This window comes from Pongo abelii, chromosome 4 (genome assembly GCF_028885655.2).
Source record: "Pongo abelii isolate AG06213 chromosome 4, NHGRI_mPonAbe1-v2.0_pri, whole genome shotgun sequence".
NCBI lineage: Eukaryota > Metazoa > Chordata > Mammalia > Primates > Hominidae > Pongo > Pongo abelii.
In genome coordinates, this window is record NC_071989.2 from 42,864,756 (window position 1) to 42,889,483 (window position 24,728).

A 24,728-nucleotide genomic window follows, 5' to 3' on the forward strand; every position below is an offset into this window, starting at 1 on the left:
ATTAACATCACGCTTCTAAGTATGCTTTAATCACTTTTTTAAAAAAAATACTTGATACAAATTAGAGGGTGTTAGTTATTTTAGGTGGTGATTTGTTTTGTTTCTGCAAAATTACAAACCAGATATGAGCATATTATTCCCTGTGTGGCTTAATAAACTTTTTTTTTCTTTTTTGAGACAGAGTCTCGCTCTGTTGCCAGGCTGGAGTGCAATGGCACAATCTCGGCTCACTGCAACCTCCACCTCCCGGGTTCAAGCGATTCTCCTGCCTCAGTCTCCCGATCAGCTGGGACTACAGGTGTCCGCCACCACACCCAGCTAATTTTTGTATTTTTGGTAGAGATGAGGTTTCACCATGTTGGCCAGGATGGTCTCAATCTTTTGACCTTGTGATCCACCTGCCTCAGCCTCCCAAAATGCTGGGATTACAGGCGCAAGCCACCATGCCCGGCCAATACACTTTTAATATAATTTTTGATAAAGGTGTTATGGAGACTTGTCACCAAATAGTCTAGTCTTCACGTTAAATTCACATGATACTCCTCATCTCTATTTAGCTCTCTCTCACCTCCAGTAATGACCTCCCTTGTCTCTCAGTCTTTGGTCTCTTACCTTCAACTTCCCACTAGCTGTTTCTCACATTTCCAAAAGTCTTGTAATTGCCTTAAAACACCAAGTATCCAAAGCAGTCCTATGACCTTCTCCTCCTGCTAACCAATTCAGATCCCCAAATCCTGTTTTCTTTCACTAGCACTATCTCTCATCCACACATACTCAGTTATTTGTGATAGACATGTCTCTATCATCTCTCATATCCAATCATCACCAAATCTTATCAATACTTCTCAGTGATATTAAGTTAAGAAGGCATGAAGGGCAGCTGTACCCTAAGGAAAACCCACTTTTGCACCAAACCTCTAGTGACTTTCTGATCAATCTGAGTTCAGAATGCTGTTTTAATCTGGTCCTACCTGACCAATCTAATTTTAGGCCCTTTTATTCGTGAATTTGAACCTTGTTCTCTATTCACCAGCTTCCTCAGAATATTGTCCAAAACATACTCAGAATTCATACTCATATCCAGAACATTTGCTCTGAGCTTTTACCATACAAGTTCACCACAGTTTCTCTCCCTTTTCCATATCCACCAAAGCCTTATCTGTCATTTAGTTTTAATTTTAAGCCCTTCAGTTTGATAGCTGATTTTTCCCTAGTCTGACCTTCTATTTTCGGGTATGCCCCTTCTTTTTACAGTTTCATGTGTTTGTACTGCCTTATTCTTGAAGAACCGTTATTTTGATTGCTTTTGCATTAATCTCCATAGTGCCTTGCTCAGTGTTAGCAGGAACTAGTAGTTTAACAAATACTTGCTAATTCTAAATTAAAGAGAATGAAACATATTGTTTTCTTTGCCTGGAGTTGGTTATAGCATGCTGGAAAAAGTATTATATCTAACCTTCATCTTTTCTCATGTGTTTATGAACTGTTTTATAGCCAAAGAATAAGTTAGTATAACATGGGCCTAATTATGTAATTTGGAGGCCTCCTCTGCTGGGCAGTCTACAGATTTAAAATTCATGCCAGCTGCATTACACTGGTTTTGAACTTGCTTTTTCTTGAGAAAGATGGGGAGCAGGCAAAATGCCTCAGGCTTTGAGGGTAGAAATGGTGTGAGTTCCATTATGCAAGAATAGAACCCCATTTTTTAATCCCTCCTGCTGAAAATCTTGCCATGAGGCTATAGCCAAAGAATGTGTATATATCAAAAGAAATTTAGAGAGGGATTTTCCCTAGGAAAATATTGCAAGCTTAAAAAACCCAGTGGGCTAAGGTCCAATTTAGTAGATTCCTCCGAACAATGCCAGCCTCTACTTAGATTATTACAGAACTTCTTATGACAGCATTTGAGTGGACTCCTGTACCTCTGGGTTACTAGGTACACATAATAAGTTTAGGTACCTGGGCAAAAAGGGCTTGGCAGAGTGGAATAGAGGGACTTTCTTTTTCTCACATCTAGCATATCATTACATTGTAATGTTAGATAACATTAAAGTTCCCAAACTTCATGTGTCAGCACTCTGACCTTTCCTAGGGACATTTTGTCTCAGCTAGAACCAATAGAGAAGGATTCCCTCATCTAGAAGCTGCCATGTGGGGCTCTGCAAAGATGACGTGGACAGCTTACAATCCAATTGAATGTCACGTCTCGTGGCCTGGCTCATGTGAAGGCACTAGAGAGAGTTCTCCAGAGGATTGCAGACGGGGCTACTTTTGGAATCATTCCCATCGAGCCAACATCAGTGGAAGAGAAGGGGAGGACTTAGATTCTAATAAAGCACTTATCTTCTGCTGAATCCATCCACATTTTTTTATCCTCCTCCTGGCCCCTGCACTTAGTTAGAGTCGGGTCCCTATGCAGTGTTCCAGGCGGCAGTGAACTGCACTCTCCTCCTATTTGGGAGGATGGCAATTTTAAATACTCTTTTCTGCTGTAAGAGTATGCAAACAGATTTCTGGTTAATTTTGTGTTAAGGATTCTTGTTTGTTTTTTGTTTTGATAGAGCACTTTCTATGGACATATGTTCAGGTTGTAAAGGAAGCGTTATAGTTCCTTTTTTTTTTTTGGAGATGGAGTCTTGCTCTGTCACCAGGCTGGAGTGCAGTGGCGCGATCTCGACTCACTTCAACCTCCAACCTCCACCTCCCTGGTTCAAGCGATTCTCCTGCCTCAGCCTCCCGAGTAGCTGGGATTACAGGCACGCGCTGCCATGCCCAGCTAGTTTTTGTGTTTTTAGTAGAGACGGGGTTTCACCATGTTGGCCAGGATGATCTCGATCTCCTGACCTCACGATCCGCCTGCCTTGGCCCCCCAAAGTGCTGGGATTACAGGCATGAGCCACCACGCCCCACCTAGTTCTTTATTTGGAAGAAGTGAAGTTCATTTGCAGGCAGCTGCTTTCAAAAGTTTGGGGATTGGAGGAAGGTCATCTTCTATTCAACTGAAGCAAATGCCACTTGTTTGTGGCATCTGCCAGGTATCCTTGAGATGTCTGAAGAGGTGACTTCCAAACCAGAGGATGCAGCCTTCTGAGAAATGCAAACCTGTTCACACTCTTGCTCAGACGGGAAGCAAAAAAGGCTGCGTGGGAATTGGGGATTTACTGTTATACCCTGACATCGGAATAGCAGGTGCTACTGGAAACTTCTTTACCTGACACTAAGTGTCTTGGGAGATAACAAGTAAAATTAACACTGTATACAGCATCCAGTTCTTCAGTGCTTTCTCCACTTAAAAAGAATCAGGCTGGGCATGGTGGCTCATACCTGTAATCCCAGCACTTTGGAAGGCCAACGTGGGTGGGTCACTTGAGGTCAGGAGTTTGAGACAAGCCTGGCCAACATGGTGAAACCTCATCTCTACTAAAAATACAAAAATTAGCTGGGCATGGTGGCGCACACCTATAGTCCCAGCTACTTGGAAGGCTGAGGCAGGAGAATCGCTTAAACCTGGGAGGCAGAAGTTGCAGTGAGCTGAGATCGTGCCACTGCACTCCAGGCTGGGCGACAGAGTGAAACAAAAAAAGAAAAGAGAAAGAATCAAATGCAAAGTAAATATTTAGTTACCAACAGGATGGCATTTTTAGCCTATAACATTTTTTCAGCCTTTTAATATATTTCTGCTGGAGGTTTCCAGCTTTGATTACATAGCCTGTTCACCTAGGAGTAAAGGACATTGGGAGGGAGAGATGCTCAGTTGTTCTCATTTGCAAAGTAGACGAGGGTGATGCAAGGCCATCAGCTCAAGGCCTTCCAGGTTAGAAATTAAAAACATGGATGTTGTAAAAACCACAATTCATATTTATTTGAAATCTCACCATTGACAAAGTGTGTTCATCTGCATGTTTACACTCAATCCTATGAACGACTCCATGAAGCAGTGTATGGAGGAGAGTTCCTCATGCATGTGGGTTTGCACATGGGGATTCAGATACAAGAAGATAATTTAGTTTACATAGAGATGTGTTTTTTAAAATTTTTAAGAATATAAAATTATATGGAACAAAAAAAAGATAGGTCCTCTGCTGTCTAGAAATTAAAGTACATCAAGAATTTTATCCCTAGGTAGAATTACACAGCCATTCCCAGAGGGCCACATCTATAGGCCCATGAAAACAAACATCTTTGCTCATTACTTCAGCCTGATTAGGGATACCATGAAGGGCTATTCCGTTAGGTCAGGTTTGCACAGTAATAAAAATGAAGCCAGTAGAGGACCTGGTGGAGCTCCTGGTATGATGATAAGTGTCTGAGTAACTTGTAAATAGTGCAATTTTATGGAAATGTTGCAGCTAAGCTTTAAAGTAGCTGGCATTAGTTGTTAGACACAGCAACAGCTCTACAAAAGGCAATACACTGAGTTCATTTTCAACCAGCTCAAACTTGCCTCAAAAGATCCGGGATGTGGACACCCTGGTATATTTTTTCTAGAAAAGCTTATTTCCTTCCTCCAGGTAAAGGTGTATGGTCACCTGAGGTGTTGTGCTGACAGATGTGTTGATCTACTCTCTCCATTAGACTGAAGGGCTCCAGGTGTGGCCACACTGGGCTTCTAAATGTCTAGCAAAGCCACAAACGCATCCCTTTTGGTGTCTGAGGTGTTCTCATTCCTAGGTCTTTCAGATCTGTATTCCTCATGAAAATAAAACCTCTCTACGACACACTGTGTCCTTGTGGGTTTTTAGTTTTACTAGGGAGTTTTTGTTTCCTTTTGCTTCCCGCCTTCTTTCTGCTTCCCTTCTAGTTAAACCTCTTTAGGATGGCTCATTAGCAACTCGTTTTGAGTGGTTTGAGCTCTTTTGTTCACTGAGAAACAGATTTATGAAATGTTACTATTACCACGATTGTTCTGTTTTTCCTTTTATGGCCTGTCCAGCTCAAGGCCCCATGCTTGCTGATACTGCTGATAAGGTTTTCTATTTCCAGATCAAATTAAAGCAAACCTTACTGGCCCTGTTACTGAAGCTGTGCGTGGGGGTCATTTGCTGTGAGGTGTTTCTATGGCTTTGAGCCAGGATGTGAACATCTCTAGTGTTCATGTTATTTCCTGAGACGAGCACTCACGGGAAGTAGAATTTATTACAACCTGCTGTTTGAGTTCATGAAAAGTAGGACAATATGAGACTCTGGGGCAGTGAAAGACTTACTAGGATTCCTTCTGGAACTGACTCGTCAGCTCATTCATGTCTTACCCAGTCTTTAAACAGTATTTCATGATAATGGTCTGCTTTTAATTGCTGGGCTTTACCTTACCCTTTTTGTGATTGCAGGTCCTACAGGTATGGATCTCTGGCAGCTGCTGTTGACCTTGGCACTGGCAGGATCAAGTGATGCTTTTTCTGGAAGTGAGGGTGAGTTCTGCTTTTCCATTTCCACCCTCAGTGTTTTGAAACAACACTGAGCTGTATTTGCTACATCCAAGTTTTTTGGATGATTTTATTAAAAGATGCAAGTTTGACATAGCAGCAAATAGGAAACTTGACTTAGCTTTAAAATCAGAAACTAGTAGGACTTTTCTGTGCATGTTTAGGAGTAATGCAGTAGTCAGTCAACTTCGGCATCTGATGTTTTCATATCAAAAATTAATACTACAAATCATGCTGAGGACATTTATGTTGAAGACAAGCCAGGTCTCTTGTTCTCAGGCTCTGGGAGAGATATTGAAATTACACTGAAGGGTTATTAGCTTACTGTTCACTCAGCTCATCTATGACTAAGGATATCTAGTCTATTTCCAGAGCTCAGAATTCAGACTTGTTAATCATATTCTTGGAGAAAAGAAATTGCAGGTTTCAAATGAATTTCACTTCTCACTCTCTGAGTGATTACCATTTGGCTAAGCTGAGGAAAGAGACACCTGAAATAGTTGAATGATATACCCAGAAATTATGAGCTTCCTTCCCCATCTCTATAATTCTCCCTCCCTTTTTTATATCTCTCTCCTTGTAGAGAAGTCTCAATATGTTTAAACTATGTTTCATAGCAGACCTAACTAAAACAAGGAAGAGTAATGGAAGGGAAAGGGAAGAAGAATTTTTGTGTCAGAAAGAAAACTGTGCTCTCTAATGGATGGGAGACTTTTTTTTTTTTTTTTTTTTAATGAGTACTTGATGTTTTTCCTTGCCTGGGCTTCTACAGAAGAAAGAAAGAATATATTTCTCCCATGCTATGACACTGAATTTAGTTGTTGCTTTAAGAGTGTCTGACTCCCCTTCTCACCATTCAGCTTATGTTGGAAAACACAGTTTAACAGCAGACTTAGCGCCTTAAGATGTCCTCCCTGACCTTCTAGCCAAAAATAAATCCGTAGTAGTGAGCTGCTGAGGGTGACCACAGTCACTTAGAAAATGAGAGAGTAAAATATGTTATTTTATCTCTTAAAGCAATTTAAAAATATTTATAGAAAAGAGTCATAATTGTTGGAAATATTTTTTGGTCTCTCTGGCGTTATAATGTCAACATTATGCAAGTCAAACATGGAGAGAATTGCAGGCTCCATTTCAGCAGCTTTTCCCATGGCTGGTTTTAGACCTTGGTTCTGAGCCAAAGAATTGCAGCTGAGGTCCTCTGCTGTTCCAAAGTCATGGTGGCTTAATCTCTCGTTTCTTCATTAAGGTGACTTTCACTCCACTGGGCAAGATTTGAGGAATATAAAAAACTTGTGAAATGAAAAGTATGGCATAGGAAATCTTTAAAGAAAATTAAAAATGCATCCCCAGCTGAGAGATTAGAGCTCAAATTACATTTTAGAACTAGAAAGTCTGCAAGAATCATCTGTTTCAGCTGCTTCGACATTTTACTAAACCTTTGAGTTCCTGAGTGAAGAGAAAACATCATTAGTTGCTTTTAATGTTTGCTTTTTGTTTTTCTTTTTAATAGTTTTGTTTGATTCATTTATTTGTTTAGGGAGAGCAGAATATAAGCAAATGCAATGGTTTATACTAAACGCAAATCACATATCCTACCAGTACTTACGCATAGGAAGTAATTTAAGAAAGAAGAACATTTTTGTCTCTTTTTTTTTTTGTCTTGTTGAGCTAACCAATATTTCTTTTTCCTTTGGAATATATGCATATTCCAGAATCCTTTCTTAAAATGATCTAAGGATTAAGGATGGGGCATGATGTTTACGTAAGAAGGCATATGTAAGCACGTTCCAGCATGTGTGTGCATGCTTGCCTCTGTGTGTGTGTGTGTGTGTGTGTGTGTGTGTGTGTGTGTGTATTCTAGTTCTGGCCACTTATCTGATGGGTTCATGGGTTCAGCCAAAGTTACTGCATAACATGACATGGGTCAGTCTCAGATGACATTTATGGACCGTGTGTTTGTTTTTCTGCCAGGTCTGGATTGTAGCCAAATCATTTTATTTTTATTGTGTCTCCTATTGAATAAGGCAGACTAAAAATATAGGTGAAATTTTTAAAAAGAAAAGATACTACTATTGAATTCAGTTTGTTCAGTGAAAGATGTGGCACTGATGGGTAAGTGATCTTGGAAGCATCACCTGGAGAAAAGTCACCCAGGAGCTGGTAGAAGATGACAGACCTGTATGCATAGGGAAGGGTAGCACTTGAGCAGGGATTTTCTTGCTTGGGCAGATGAGCAATTAGAAATATACTGGCCCTGAAAGGATTTTTTTTTATTAAATCTAATTGCCCTGTAGGAAATTTAATGAGAACTAAATTTGAACAGTGCCATTATTGTGTTAGCTAAAGTGTTGTAATAGATGTTTTCTGTCTCTCATCCTTAACATGAAGCTCTCGTCCTTAATATGAAGCTCTATATCTGCTCCTCAAAGCCAGTTACATAGTCTAGAGGAGAATTTTTTATTCTAAAATCAGGAATGATCCACAATGCCTTGTTTTCAAAGGACTTCACATGGTTGACCTATCAACTGATTGTATCAAAATTGCTGCTGCTGGAATGATGCTGCTAATGAGAAATGTGCATAAAGATCTGATGGATATAAGTATTCTTCCAAGGAGTGCCTGTTATAAATTAGGTCGTATGTCTCTACTATTTCAATCAGTCTACCCTTGAATATACCCTTTGACCTCAGTAACCTGAGGTGGAAGTAGGCAAGCCCCTGTCTTGTAGTTCAGTCTAGCTGGGACATGAGGAATGTCTTGAAATTAATGAGAGACTGTATACCTTTAAGGTCTAGATTGTGTGATGAAGAGAAATGGTCAAGATGCCCTGAAAAAGAATAGATCAAGGTGGACTAGAATAGTTAATTCAACAAATTCAATGTACTGATAATTCTTAAGAGCTCCCTATTTTCAAAGCCTGCACCTATGGCTATGAGGAATACATTGATTCTTCCCTCAAGGAACTTTTCATGGGTTAATAAATCAGGCATGTACACCAAGAATTACAATATCAGGCATTGTATATTAACTATCAAAATGGCTTGAATCACACTTTATAGAAGTGATGATGACGGGAGGGATACCTCAGCTGTGGTGAATTACAGCTTCATGAAGGAGGTTGACAGTGTTTCAGTAGAGACTAGAATGTCAGGTTTAAGATTTTAAAAGGCTGAGAAGAACAGAAGGCTATTACAGGGATAACTTATGTGATAAAGCAACAACATAAACAGAAGTGTACAGATGTAGATATGAGATGTCTATGGACAACAATTGATTCACTTACTGTGCTAGTCAATGGATGGTTCTATTTTATGCATTTAACATTCAACAAATATTTCTTGAGCACTTACTTCGTGGAAGGCATAGGATTAATTTGGCCAGGGTGTGTGGTACATAGGTGCTATATTTGTAATTATTCCATTTGGAAGCAAACTTAGGTCAGTAGGTTTGAGTCAAATTATAGAAGGCCTAGAGATAGCAAAGGCATTATGGAAAAGGCAAGACTTGCTGGGCCCTTGAAGAATCGGTAGCATTTAGACAAGAAGAAAAGAAAGAGGAAGTGTATGCCATATCCAGCAAGTAATAGTCCTCAATATTGGAGGCCAGACAAAAGCGCTACCTGCATGATGGAATAGTGTGTGTGTATGCATATGTGTGATATTTATATGTAACATATATAGTATCTACATATAATATTGATATATAATATTTACATACAACATATTTATATTTGTATGTGTGTAATACATATACTATATATGTACATATATACATATACGTGTATATATATGTACACTATATATATATAGTATATATATATGCACGCCAGTTAGGTGTGGCTTGCAGGCAAAGCACATAATTGACATCACTCAAATTCTGCAAAAGGTGTTATATCATTCTGTACCATTCAAGGTAAGAGACTTAGGAATGAGATGCCACATGCTAAGGGAACCAAGAGCCCCAAAATAATTTTTTCTGTATATTTTGAACATTTTTCATAAACCTATGCACATTGACAAAACACTTACTTGAAAGGAAAGACACTCCTGTTCTCATTGCTATCAGACAGGAAATAATGGCACAGTGGACAGAACAATTTATTTTTTAAAATAAACTCTATCCCACCACAGTTGAAGTTCCACAAAGCCCTGAGAAGATGTCAAGACATGTCAGATATATTTCATACAAGTATTAGAGTCATGGTTTCAGTTAGTAAACAGTAATGAATGCATCTGTTAAATGTGTTCAAGAATGAACAATTCAAGGCTTTCCATTCACAGTGAAGGTGGGGAGAAAAGCCACAGAGCTTTTGATTGCTGCTGTCTTGACCATCATCCAGAGGCAAGAAGAAATCTTACGGTGTGTTTTAGTGCAATGGCCTGCGTCCATGTACATCAGCAATCCTCTGTCCGCTTGTCCTCCTGATATTGCAGACTTTATTTGATGTTGGAGTTCAGCAGGTCACAGCAAGCTGGGTTAATCTAGATGGTGCCAATGTAGATAATGACACATAAAAAGTCTTTCAAGAAGCTTTTATTAAGTCATTTTACAGATTCAAGGAGGAATTCTATGTATTTATTTATTTATTCATTCATTTATGTATGCATGCATTTATTCATTTTTTTGTTTTAGAGATAGGAACTCACTATGTTGTGCAGGCCCTAAACCATTCTACTAGTTTCAAACAATCCTTCTTCAGCCTGCAGAGTAGTTGGCATTATAGGTATGAGCCACTGTGCCCAGCCCAAGGAAGAATTTTGAATGTATATTCCTGCTTTTAAGGAGCTCACAGTCTTTAGAAGAGAAAACAGAAAAATAAACATAATTTAATTGTGATCCTCTTAGATTATTAAAGGGTTTTAATCTAGGTAATAATACTGTTAGATTTTTACTTTGTCAATAATACTAGTAATAGGATAAAAGTGAATTCGAAAGGGATGAATTAGAGGAGGAAGTTGATGACAATAGGTCAGGAGAGAGATAATCCAAGTGTCACAGTGATGATAAAAAATAGATGGATCACAAACACAGGGATGTTAAGAAGACAGAATTACCAGTACTCAGAGTCCAATTAACCTGTGGATTTTTGACTCGGAGAACTATCAGTGCCTTCTTTTCCATCCATTTCTAAGTTTCTGCATTTTTAATTAATGTGATCATCAGCAATGACTCACGTTTAATGCAGTGAAGTCCTGGTGCACAGTTCAGCCTATTAGCACTAAAGTGGTACTTGCACAGAACAACTCTGTAGGGGAGGAAACATGCTGAGGCTGGATGACAGCAGAGTGTCTAAGCTACGCTTCTTTTGTACCATTTCTCTGAAATCCTCATGCCTGTGTCTACCCTGGGTCCCGCAGCTGTCTGCTCAGCTCTGCAGTATGGCTGTGGTATGGCTCAGGCTACTATGCAGTGAGGGTCTACAGCAAGGACAAAGGTCTGAACTCCCTCCTCATTGTAGTCTCTGGACATGTGTGATTCTATCCCAAGACCTTGACAACCCCCCAGATATTTTGTCATTGATAGAATATGTACTTACCCATGGGATGCAATAAAATATATGCAGGATGAGTTGAGAACAGCAAAGCCATGTGCTGGGCAGAGTCTGGGAGGTTGGTTAGGCTCCCACAGAAAATGAGTGACTCACCCCTACAAAGAAGCTGGCAGTGTGAGTGATTAGATTTGTGCCACAGCTAATTAGTAAATTGAAGGAGTGGGACCACCCAAGAATACTCAGAACCCTGAATGTTAGTTAAATTCACACATGCCAGTGATAGAGTATATTTCTGGTCTTCCACATTAGATGCCAGCTCTTATGGGAACAGAGCCAGTCCTGGTTATATAATAGAATGTTTCCACACCACTTTGGTTTAGTATCCTAAATTGTGGCTCTTGTTATTGGGTAGACAGGAATGAAGTCGACTCAATTGGTGTTTGGTGATGGCAAAGAGTACCTGTTCATAGACACACCTGGTTGTCCACCTCTGGCTAGAGACCAACCCAAGTTCAACTGTGCAGAAGTCCATGTTGGCCTTTATTGGCCCAGCCAGCCTCTACCTGAGATCATTCCCTACAACAAGGGGTCCAGGATTCCTCAGTCACCCCAGCACCTTTTCCTGAGGAAAAACATCTCATGAAGAACTTGCCATTGATGATTTTCTCCTCACTGTGCATCGAAGTCAATGGGCTTCTTACTGAGAGTTGGTTCCTTTTAAACCTTAACCTTACACTGTATATGATATAGAACTGTAGGCAGTCCAGGGTCATCAATAAAGACATTTTTTGGGGCCTCTACTTGGCTTGTAACCACCTGCTTATCCACAGTACTATGCACCTAGCTTGTCATCAGGCAGAGTCACCAGCAGCCACAACAAAAGGGTACACCTTCATCTTTTCCAAGCAGCAGGCAATGTGGCTTCCTTTTAACTTTTCTGGCAATACTCACATGGACTGTTAAATAATGCTGTCAACAGTGTCATCTTCAAACCCGTAGCAAAGCTTCCTCATCATCTGTAGTTAGCAGCATAAAGACGGTGATGATGTGTAACATAAACACACTTTGAAATCTGATGCAATTGACCCTACGAAGACAGTATTCCTTAGTGCCCTGTCTGGCAACTTCTGGACAGACCAGGAGGCCTTGGGGCTTAGAGCACTTCTTCAGCTTCAGCTGCAAATCCATATTTCTAGTCCCTTGCTCCCAGGAACAAGCCACAGTGTTTCATCAGATACATTTATCAGGAATCTCTGTTTCTGTTTATATAACAATTTAACTTAAGCGTCAACCTTCACAGTGTACGCATCACATTTCCATGGAAGGATTGCAGGTATTAGAAGATGGTGGATCATGTCTTAACCATAGGGGAAATGTTTCAGGATGTTTTTATAGAAGCTTTCACTAACAAGCAGGACACAGGATTGGCAGAGAGGTGGGAGTACGAGGCAGGTGAAGGGTGGCATTTGTTGTGTGTCCCTCTTCTAAATGAAGTTATAATGACACTGTGTTTCAAGAGTGTGGCAAGTTTGGACTGAGCTTGAAATAAATACAATTTAATTGGTTTCAAATAACTGAACAAAATGACCATTCCATGCCCTGTGTAATAAAATGTTATGGAATTAAAACTCACCAGACGTTAAAATCCATGAAGGATATTTTGTTGGATGCCCATCCTTCAGCATTCTGATGAGGATCTTCATGTATTTGTTCAATGAATAAGTGAATCAGCCGCTAAATCCTGACCTTTGATTTCCTCAGTTCTCTCCTGCAATTGTCACCGATGCTCTCATCCCCAGTCCTGAGCAAGGCAGGAGTTGAATTAGTATCCCCTTATAGTGGGAGGGGTCTAGAAATAGCTGTGCCACTTTAGAAACTAGGCTTTATGGGCTTTTCCGGGGGATGGAATGATTTTATTTTCCTGCTTTCTACTCCAGATACCACCAAGATCAGAATTCTGCCCTAAACAGTAATGTGCGGGAGCCTGATGTCCTTCCTAAGTCTTGTCAACCTCTTTCCAGGTGACTGAACTCCGAACCCCATGCACCAGTCACTGGCCAACATTCTGCATTAAGTGACCTGGTCACCTAGCACCATCCCCTGATACCACCTTTATCTCTACACCACCTACCTGATTAAATCTCCTCAAATATTGACAGACATAATGATACCTGAAGGTCTCAATTCCAAATTTTCTTTGCCCCTTTGGACATTGAACTTTAGATTACAAAAGACCCTGACTAGGGATCCTGTGGATAGCTGGGTCAATTTTCTTAGCCCCATTCCTTAAATATCAAGTCTTTCTAATTTTCCAATGAGAGTACATGAAACTCTCGAGGTTAAAAGTCAATTTATATTAATAGAATCTTTAATTTCTTGATTTCTGAATATGAAAAATGATACTTTGTGTATCTTTTAATTTTTTGGCAAAACCTTCCAAATTTGTGGAAAGAGAAATAATATTGACTACTGGATAACCATGTGCTAAGTGTAAATATTAACAGATTCACCTTAGTGGACACTGAATTGATGATGTTTGCCACATTGTATTTTCCAGAGCCTTGGCTCTCCCAAAAGATGAGAGGTCATTTTTCGGGGGAGGACCATTTTGTGTTTGGCTAACATTTAGGACATATAATTTCTTCTCCTCTACATGCCACTGACCCACTGCATCCCTGATTGGAGCAAGAAGAGCCATGCTTTCCTTAATAATAGCTAATGGTGAAAGGAATAGGGAATAGGGAAACAAGAGCAGAGGAATAGGGAAACAGGAGAAAGACAGTCAATTGAAGAGTCCTGCCCTGTCTCAGGGCACCGTTCGGCCAGCTGGGCTTGCTAGGAGTAGAATATAGAAAGTACATGAAGTGCCACACTCATACAGCTCTGGCTAAGTTGACAAACTGGTATATCGTGGTGCCCAACTTTCTTTGTTAGCTGGGCCAGCATCATACCCTCTAGTATTTGCTCTGAACTTCATAAGCACGGTTGACTAGCTTTCTTTTCCTCTGCAGTTATCATTCAGACTGAATAGTTTCTAAGAAGGCTCTTATTGAGAAATAGAAGGAGATAAGTTAACTTCTGTGCATACCTTGGCCACATTTGCTTGACAAACTGATGTGTATGCTAAAGCCATTATGGGTGTGAAAGGCAAAAGTGTAAGTGCTCCCTAGTATGACCTGGCTATTTTGTCTTACTTCTATATTTGATTGCTACAAATATATATTCTTAGGTCAAAAAACTCACTTTAAGGGAAAAAAATAGAAGAATATTAATAACCAAAATAGAAGAATATTAAGAACTTTAACATGAGACGTATTTAGATTAAAACCATCTCTTTTTGGATTTTGGGGGGTGATTTCTCCAACATGTTTGGAACTGGGTTGCTATTCACTCAAAGGTGGAAACTTTTCATGTTGGGGAATACCACTGATGCCTTAAAGCAGAGGGTAAAAGGAAAAGACTGAAATTCCAGGCTAAAATGAGGAGAGTATGGCCACCACCGAGCCCAAGTTAGCATTCAATAAATACCATATAAATTACTGATTTATTTCTGCAGTTGGTTGATAGAAGCTTACTATGATCTGCCTAAGGGTGCATCAAATTCCTCTGGTACTTTGATCCCATTCTTGACTATCACTTCCTTGGGGGCAGCAGTTCATCAGGTAGAGGCTTATCCTGTCAGAGAGTAAAGGGAGCTATGGAGGAGCTCGCTGGGAGGAGAAGCTGGTCCTCAGAGATGCTTAGGGCTTAGGACCAGTAAGAGGCAGGCTCCACACCACCCACATGTGATTCTTGTTTCCTTCTTCTCTGCTTTGGTCAGGAGAAACGGTTTAGATTAGGGATTTCAGAGCAGTGGTGTTGGATTTTGTCAAAACTGCATTTGAATCCCATTTATGAATTGTGTGATATTTTTAAGGTTGAGTTCCCCAGAATTAGGATGCTGAGACAAGGATTCCTATGAAAGTGAATTATTAGAAAATGGTCCAGGGAGAAAGCGATAGGAGAGTAGGAAAATGAGACCGGGAAGGTAAAGAAACCAGCCAAGGATACAATATCAAGTAGTATCCAACAGTGGTGTGGGTGGGTAGAAGTATCTGTCTCAGCAGATTTTGAGTTGTCCAGATTATCCTCAGTTGGTGGTTAAGGTTAAATTTGCATCCTCAGGAGGATGCAAATTTCTACACACTATCAGTTGTCCAAGTGCAGGTAAAGCTGGCTCCAGCAGCCTGAGGGCAGCCGACACAGAGACACAGGTCCTGGGTGTGGTAGTGAAACCACACATGAAGCCTGCATGTAATAAAAAAAAGGTAAAGAGGGGCTGGGCGCGGTGGCTCATGCCTGTAATCCCAGCACTTTGGGAGGCCAAGGCGGGTGGATCACGAGGTCAAGAGTTTGAGACCAGCCTGGCCAACATGGTGAAACCCTATCTCTACTAAGAATACAAAAATTAGCTGGGTGGAGTGGCGGGTGCCTGTAGTCCCAGCTACTCGGGAGGCTGAGGCAGGAGAATTGCTTGAACCCAGGAGGCAGAGGTTGCAGTGAGCTGAGGTGGTGCCATTGCACTCCAGCATGGTCAACAGAGCAACACTCTGTCTCAGAAAATAAATAAAATAAAATAAAATAAATAAAATAAAATAAAATAAAAATAGTAAAGTAAAGTAAAGTAAAATAAAATAAAGGCAAAGAGATCAATCTACATCACCAAAGCACTGACAGCATCTGCTACAGTGACTTTGGTAGTTTCTTACATTCTCTGAGCCTCAGTTTTCTTATCTGTTAAGTCAGAGGAAAATGACTTGTTTAAAAAGGCTTCAGTGAGGTAACACAAGTAAAGCAACTATTGAGATTACTACACAGGAAAAGCAGTTACTGAATACAATTAGTCAATTGGTAATTGGTAATACTTATGTATAATTCCTATAATTATAGGGAGCGCTATATAATTATTATATATAATTCCTATAATTGGAATTACCAATAGGCTAATTGTATTTAGTAACTACTGTTATTGTCCTCAAGTTGAGTTATTATTGCAAACTCTGAGGCCTGAATAAACATGCAAACTAAACTGACATGTAGAATTTTATTTATAACAATATATACCTAAAAGAAGCGGTTTGTTTGCACAAGGAAGTTTTGGAAGCTGCAGATAATTTTAATAATGACTACAGAAAACTATCTTGAAGATGTTTCTAATGTTTAAGACATAATAGCATCAACCTTTATAAAATGGGACACTGTTCTATAGTTATAGTTGTAAGAATCAGTGTTTAGAGGATGGGTTTGATGAAATTGTACTACTCTAGTTCCTGTGCTTCTAATAAAATTAAATCTGATTAATACAGCAAGTAGGTCTTTGGTGAGTTGATTCTGATGCTGGGAGTGATTTTCTTAATTCTTGCTCAGAAACCCATCCATGAGAATTAAATGAGATAGCATGTACAATACCTGTTATAGTTACTGGTAAGAGGTTTTCAGTAGAGACCAATCTCCTATTTGTTTACCTTCTCATCAAGAGAGGAAGAACAAGGAAAATTAGGTTGCTTTTTTGAGAAAATACTTTAGGCCAATTACAATTATCTGAAAGTAGAATGAATTTCTAGGTTAGGCAAGACTAGAGTTAAAGCGTGGGTGTGCAGAGCTGACCTGCCAGGATACTCTGCAAGAAGTACATGGAAATGTATGCCCAAATACAGCTTCATATAATTATTTTGATCACACACAGTTTCCACATGAGATTATATTTGAATGACTAATTCAGCAAATATAAAAAAGGCAGAAAACCAGTGGACAAGATGATTCCTAAGGTTCCTTTCTTCCTGGTCTATGCCCTAGTGTATTATTTGAATTGATATTCACTGGAACACACAGTTACTGCTGCAGATTGAGTTATAAAAAGATTCAAATGGGTTACTCCATTATATCTACTTAGGAAATCTTTTTTTAAAATAGCTGATAGATGTTCAGTTGTGTGAAATGAAAGGTATTTCTGGCTACCCCTTTATAGTTGTGTACATGACTGCAGAGCCATCATTTCATGCTTACTTCCCCACATTCATGTACCATTTTCTCAAAGGAAAATGATTGACTGAACTTGCTAGTTTTGATTCTGGGGTTTGTTTTAAACAACTGATATTTAAATCCACCTAGTCCTCTTTAGCTGTCCTCCTAGGAACTTTAATATTAACAAACAGCTGAACTTATACATTTTGTAAAAGAGTTTAGACAATGAATTCATTCTTCTTGAAATGCATGGAAGTACCCAGGTGCTAGCTACACCCAAAAGCCTTTTCTAAATACAAAAACGATTGACAAACCAAGCATTCATCCTGTCTGGGTCCAACAGTTCGGAATCAAACCATGAGCTTGCTATTCCTCTGTTTGTGGTTAGCTTGTTTGTATATTTCTGAGGAAGATGATTCAATGCAAGAAGTAGTTTTATATAGTACATTAAGTAAATTTCCTATACGATATACTTAATCAGAAAAATATTTTTGAACTAGAGCTCACAGAACATATGATTACAATAGTTTTCAGAAAGCAAGGGGCTAAATGAGGATATCTCAACCTTGGCACTATTGAGATTTTAGGTTAGATAATTTTTCTATGGTGGGAGGCATGTCCTGTGCATTGTAGCATATTTATCAGCATTTGTGACCTTGTACCCCTAGACACCAGTAGCCCCCCTTCTCAGTTGCAACAATCAAAACAACTATAGACATTGCTAAGTGTTCTCTGGGGGTCAAAATGGCTCCTGCTTGAGAACCACAGTCTAGATCTGGTAGTTGCATATTGAACTGACAGTCCCCAGGATTGTTGTGGGGATCAAATTAGATAAAACTTGTTTACATTTTTTAAAATGTAAAACAAATACATATAGTTACATTACATCTCTTCTTTTCATTTGTTACTCATCTAAGATTTTTTGAACCAGATGATGGAGACCCACAAATAAATTAACCTTAAGAGGCTCAAAGGTTTGCCAGGTAAACAAAGAGGTTAGAAGAAAAAGAGAGATCATGTCAGATGTGCCTTAATGAATGTGTGTATGTAACATGTACAAAAAGTTATGGGAACCCCAAGAAAGGAAAGGCTCCTTTTGAATGAAATCAGAGAAAACCAACTGGACCATACAGTTGAAGCTCTATAATAGGAATTACCAATTAACTAATTGTAACTAAATACTCTTTTATACAATGTCATATATTCATGTAGTTTTTAAATCTAGAAATAGTTAAGGTTCATGATTGTCATTTCTTAGGGATACTACTGAAGTGGTATCAAATCTAAATGAGCAACTTAAGAATTGAAGTTGTCACAGACAGCTGTTAATTCCCTTTTTCATACCTGCTCCAATGATAGCCAACAATCAAACGAAAATAATAAAATAAAAACAAAAGCAAAAAATCCAACTCAAATTTCACTAAGTACAGCAATAAATATCAGAGACATTAGGGAATAATAATAGGTCAAAGCAGAAATTCGTTCCTCAGAGTGTTCTTCAAGTGGAAGAATTAGGTCTGTTTTAGTTCTGTTGATTCTGAAAGAAACATTCAGGCTATCAAGAAAACCTGTTTTAAACTCTAAATCTGACACTGTAGATAGATAGATAGATAGATAGATAGATAGATAGATAGATAGATAGACAGATAGAAAGATAGATAGATAGATAGATATAATTCTGCCTAAGTAATTATCTGCTGGTACCAAAGAGATTGACAAAGAGATTCACTAACCTACCAGAATTTCCCAACCTTGTTCCAGGGTATTCTACATTAAATACTCATTACCAAGGAAATTCCACATAAAAGCTGTCGTGCTTGATGGAGCCATATTTACATGAAATGTTGCAGCATTTTCTTCTTTAAACCTCTTCTACAATTTGACCAATTCCATGTTCCAGGGAGTACTCAGAGGTTGATTAGGACACGAGTTGTTAGCGTGTGCTCCGCTAATGGTTATGAGTCACATTTGTTTTGGAAGATCACCCTTAAAGCCTGTCACTCATGCTTGTTTATGGGAAATGCAACAACTCAAACATCAGTTAACAAATCCCCATGAATGCATGGTCATATTTGAGTGCTTCTAACAAATGCTTCCTTTCATTTCTCCCTTGACAGCCCTAAGAATCAAAGGCTGGTAGAGTAAACTGGGAGACATCCATGAACATTTATTAAAGGAAGCATAGGAGAGTATGATAACTGCAAAGCCAGCTGTTGATATTATTGGTGTGAGATTAAATTTCATCAGTCTTAAAACCTGCTTTTTACCACCAGAGAAATCAATCTGCCATATTTAAGGTTACATTAATGTGGAACATTCCACATACTGAACTGTCACATGCCTTTAAAATAACCATGCCATGCTGGTTTTTTTTTAAATAATTACAAGTGAAACAAACAGTTGACAGGTGGGGATCTATTGGTATATTCAAGTTTTTCATGTGAAAATTTCCCCCAACATTAGTTGTAATCACAACTTGATTATGAGAAACAAACATACCATATATAGGCAGAAGTATATATCAGTAGCCTTTATATTTGACAGCTCACTGTAAAATCCATACGACGATTCAGTGAACATATTTATGTCTTATATCTGGGTTGATCTGGTTGCCTTCAGCTTTCCTCACTTGAAAAAACTATACTTAAAAAACTATAATTTAATGTTAAAGTTAATTAACACAGCAAATACTTATTGAGAACCTATTATTTACCGGGTACTATTCTCAGTGCTTGAAATGCCTCAATGAACAAAAGAGATAAAAACCTCTACGGTCATGCTGCTTTCTTTAGTGAGATATATGTGTGTTTGTCGGGTGGAGGACATGCATGTGAGGCAGACAATAGGCTACAAAAATAAGAAATTATCTAGTATTTTATAAGGCGGAAAGAGCTATGGAAAACTGCCCCATTTGTTCCTCATCTGAGTATACCCAAAAGTTGATCTTTAATATTTTATATGAATCTCCTAGGTTCTAAATGTTAGAAACCAATTAAAATTAAATTGAAACTAAACTAAATATCTTTGTGATCTCTCTGGCTAGAAGCCTCAGGACCAGTCCTCACTGTTTACTGATGAGGAAGCCGAGGCCCAGAGAATTAAATGATGTAGCCAAGATTTCAAGCAGTTACTGTCAGAGGTAGGACCAAGACACACAACCTCCTTCTCTGGTGTGTTTTTCTCAATCAGTTAGCATTTAACAGCAAGTGTTTCAGTTGAAAAAATTTATTTGAAAATCTGTTTGAAACATGACAAAATAGGAAATACCTGCTTATTCCCTCACTACAGAGTGGTTCTCAGCAGAAAGAAGATTTTGAAGTTTATGAATTATGTTCAGACAAGACCCTTATAAAATCACTCTCCTCTCTCCAGTGGCAGAAGTGTGGCCCCTGACTCCTCACCCACCCTCATTCATCTTTCCTTGAAAATTACCACTGAGTATTTTCCTTCTGCTTCCTGTAGCACCAGCAGAAAAGATGAGGATGGGTCTCTTGATTGCCATCACAAATCTCTTTCTTATGCTTGCTTCCATTCTTATTCTGCACATAACTTGGACTTGGCCATCATTCTTAGAGCTCCTCTAAATTATTTGATTAAAAGATTGTTTATAAGTCCAGAGTCAGAACGGAATTGAAAAGGCACTGCACATTATGATGGAGAGGAATAAACTCCAGTCAAAAGTCATGGCTTCTGGACTCACCACCCTAAGGCAGCCTCACTGTAACTTGGTTTTCCAACTGTCAGTGGGGTTTTAGAATTTTCCTACTTGCAAGCTTGTTGTGAGGATTAAACGGTTAAGAGAGATTGTGTCTGTTATGGAATTGTGAAAACTGTAAGTTGCAGTCCACACTATAGAAATCTTAGTTACCTCTGCCCTTTCTTTCTCTAAAGACAGGTTGCTAGTGGAATAGACAAGTTTGCCATTATTTTGAAGGTTGCATTAAGCATATATTATGTTAGTGAAGTTGGTCTTCTGAAAGTTGGAAAGGACCTCAGAGGTCCTATATTAGACCAACTGTGGCGGTTCCTTAGAACAAGCTGGGAGTTTTCTGAAAAATACAAATTCTGAAGCCTCATACATAGAGATTCTGATGTGGAAGATCTGGAATTGATGGCAGCAGCAGCCCATCTGGAGCCGCTGCTGTGAAGATGCCGGCTGTAGTGGGAGAGGTGCGGCTGGGGTTGTGCCCTCCATAGAGCTGCCAGGTGGGAAGCCTGACCCTTCTGAGTTGGCAGGTCTGAAGCCCAGTGCTCTTCAGGCACAGTTGCAGCTGCCCATCTATGGCTCCAGACCTGGGCATCCCTGTGCTCTTGGGGGCCCAGGAAGTATCCCCTGCTCCTGCAGGCTTGGAAGTGCCCGGTATCACTCCCTGGCCTCTCCCTGCACCTGCACCCAGCACCCGCTCTGGGGTGAAGCAAAGTCATGGCCAAGCCTGGATGCTGTCATGACCTGGTCAGGTGTGCACACACTCAGGGCAGTGCTGACACACCAGCCCCCTGGCACATTGGCACTCTGTGGACTTTGGACACCAACCAGCATGGGAGGGAGACTGAGAGGGCACTGAGGGGTGGTTCAGCACAGGCCTGCAGGCGCCCCTTGGCATGAACAGCCTGGGTGATGTGGATGACATGTAGATGGTGGCAGAAGGCAGACAGGCTCCTGAGCAGAAAGAGGCCAGTCCCCAGTGAAGCTCCACCTTCAAGCCAGGAATGGCCGGAAGCCTGGTGGCTGAGCTATCAGTTCCAAGTGGAGTCCTTGTCTGGGAGTGAGAACTTATGGTGCTTTATCCAGGCCTTCCCATAGCCACCCATGGACCAATAAGCACACACTTCCTCCCTTCTGATCACATAAAATCCCTGGACTTATCCAGACTCGGGCAGATGTCGGGATGACCTGCCTATGGATAGGAGCTACCCACTTCAGGTCTCCTGAGAACTGTACTGTCACTCAGTAAAGTACTTCTTCACCTTGGTCACCTTCCAGTTGTCTGTGTATCTCATTCTTCCTGGATGTGGGACAAGAACTCAGGACCCACTTAATAGCAGGACTGAAAGAGCTGTAACACGAACAGGGCTGAGACATACCTTCCCTGCCCACCACATTGTAGGTGACAAGAACAGAAGATCTGCAGCCCTTTGGGGAGCCCAGACCTGTGTGACACCCTCTTTGGGGGCTCTGCAGTTTCTGTCATCTCCAAGCTCCCAGGCGTCACCACATTCCCCTCGTCCAGATGCAGTTGCCCACAGTGGAAGCCATTTGCATACATTAGATGCAGCCGCAGGCTTGCATGGAGCTGGTGCCTATGCTGGTGCCTGGAGCTGCTCGACCCACCATGGCAGCTGGTGTACCTGGCTGTACACAGTGGCCGGACCCCATGCTTACCCACTCACGCATCCCTCATTGCTCCACGCCTGGCTTGCCCTTGGCAGGCATGGGGTCCAGGCTGGTAGCGCAACCCGAGCATAGCCTTCCAGGCCATTGGCAGAACAAGCCCAGTGGGCCCGAGCAAAACTTGGGCAAATGTGCCACTAGCCACAGAAAGGAAACACAAAGGTTTCCGGCTGGAAAAGCAACACCTGAAGAATCTTGCAACAGAATGATGCTCTGGAGTGTTTTCTGTGTTAGGTGTGCTTGTTTGTTTGACGAAAGCTCCAAACATGAGTCTGAAGATAAGCCAGTTTGGGAAGCCTTGCTTCAGCTTTCTACTGACATTAAACTCCTTCTCCTCTCCCATTTCTGTCTTCACTTAGAAATGGAAACCCACTAATTACTCAAGATCTCACCTTTTCCATTCAGTCAACTAGGCCCTTCCAGCCCCATTACTTCGCGTTCCACCTTGACAATTGCTATTAGCAAGCATTGACATTAATCTATTTTGACATCTTTCCACCTGCTGCCCTCTAGTGGAAGTGCTGACAAGCAGCAAAATATTTAACTGGGAACAACAGGAAAGTGACCAGTTTGAGCTGGCCAGTTCACACAAGTCAGCGCAGGTCCCCAGCATGATGTCTACAGACCACAGCTATGCCAGAAATCGTTAGGATGGCCTCCAGCTGTTTGGACGCTATTTGCACACAAGTTACATTTAGAGCAGAACTTTGTAAAGACTGTGGCATTTATTCATGGGCTTTTTAAAGGTTTCAAAAATCAACCTGGAAAAGATTATCCTTGGGATATTTTTGTTTCTTTGTCCCTCATTTTCTTCTTTTGTCACTTACCCAAATTCCTCTTCTTGCAAAAGAAGGTGGTTCTTTCCTGCCTTCCCTAACCTTTGAATTTTCCAAATCTTGCAAAAAACAAAGTTTTATATATATATATAAATTCTTACAGTTTAGAAGCTTCCAGTCACCAGGTGAAAGGAATTCACATGAACTGAAAATTGACAATGTAAAGGACACTGTGTTCTCCTACCGTTCCTCCAAGTCTCTTTGAGGTCCAGGAGACACTGAAGTTAAGAGAGTTTAAAAAGATTGTAGTATGTCACAAAGTGGAAAAGCTAGCACTAGAACTCAGGTCTGGCTGATAGAAAACCCTTATGTATTTTTTTTTAATGTGCTTGTTTGGTGTTTAGTGATTATTTAGTCTTCTATGAAGTAATAAATAATAACTTGCATGGTAAATGTTATTAAGGCTCATGGTACTAAATTTATAGCAAAAATCATTCAGCTTTTTTTTAAATGAATGTTTAATAATCAGTGTGTCTCTGCATAATCTCCAATTACTCCTTTTAGCAGAGGAACATGTCAGGAATGAGAGTAAGTTTGGGTAGGAGGAAAAGACAGCAAAAGCCACAGCACTGATGCAAAGTTGAGACTAGATTTCACAGGGCAGATGCCATATACTCCCTCAAGCTTTGAAGAAACTAAATAGTTATCTATGTTAACCAATAGGGCAGAACTCATACTCCAAACACTGATATAAACCGTGTGTGTGTTTTGTGTGTGTGTGTGTGTGTCTTTCCCCCACAGAATTCTGCACAATTATTAACCCTTTTTGTGTAGCGGTTTTTCATAGTTTTATCCTTGATTGTTAATATCATGGTAAGTGATGTGTTATAAATATATTTTTCCTTAAGTATCATAAACAATCTAAGATTTCATTTGGCTGATTTTTCTTTTCTTAGTATTGCATATCATTATTGTTGTTAGAACACTCATACAGATTATTCAACTTCTTAACTAGAATGTACACACACACACACACACACACACATGCATGTACAGAACTGCCTTCTTTCTCTTTGCTGGTAGAAAATATAGCTCTCTATAGTAAGAGAATTTGCTTTGAGTCTCAGACATACCCTTTATTCTCTGCATGACTGGAAAAGTGCGGAAAGAGTAATACTTAGGATCTGGATTCCCGTTCCCTGTTCTCTGACCATTTAAAAATGTTGTTACCTTGGCCAGGTAAATACACTTCTATGAACATCAGTTGTGCCTCAATTGAGCAGGCTTCTCCAAAGGATTCCTCAAGGATGAGGTATCCTTTCAGCTGTATGAGCTGAACCTTGATTTGTGCAATAGTTTAAGCCCCTGAATAGTCAGATAAAAATCATGTTAATTAAAATTAAGTAGCTATTGGTTGGATCTGGTTTTCCACTGGCTTGCATGAATGACGTTTTGCCTTCCTTTCTGATACTCAGCTCAGAGGATTCCTTCCATTGGGTTTTCTTTCTTGTAGTTTTTCTGGTTCGTAAATAGCCTATAGACAAACACTAAACTGTTACAGGTAAAAGGACCCTAGATTAAGCCTTTTATAAAACAAATAGTCCTGTGTAAATAATATCTTATTTTATGTGTGTGAGTTT

General features: G+C 40.0%; 1 protein-coding gene across 1 annotated transcript in view; it reads left to right on the plus strand.

The window, feature by feature from the left end:
* The window catches only part of GHR (growth hormone receptor), a 315,260-nt gene that overhangs the window by 160,437 nt on the left and 130,095 nt on the right, over positions 1–24,728 (plus strand). Inside the window, exon 3 of the mRNA XM_054555527.2 lies at positions 5,328–5,408. Within this exon, the coding sequence (XP_054411502.1) occupies positions 5,339–5,408 (70 nt within the window). The 5' untranslated portion in view covers positions 5,328–5,338. The remainder of the gene's footprint in view (positions 1–5,327; positions 5,409–24,728) is intronic.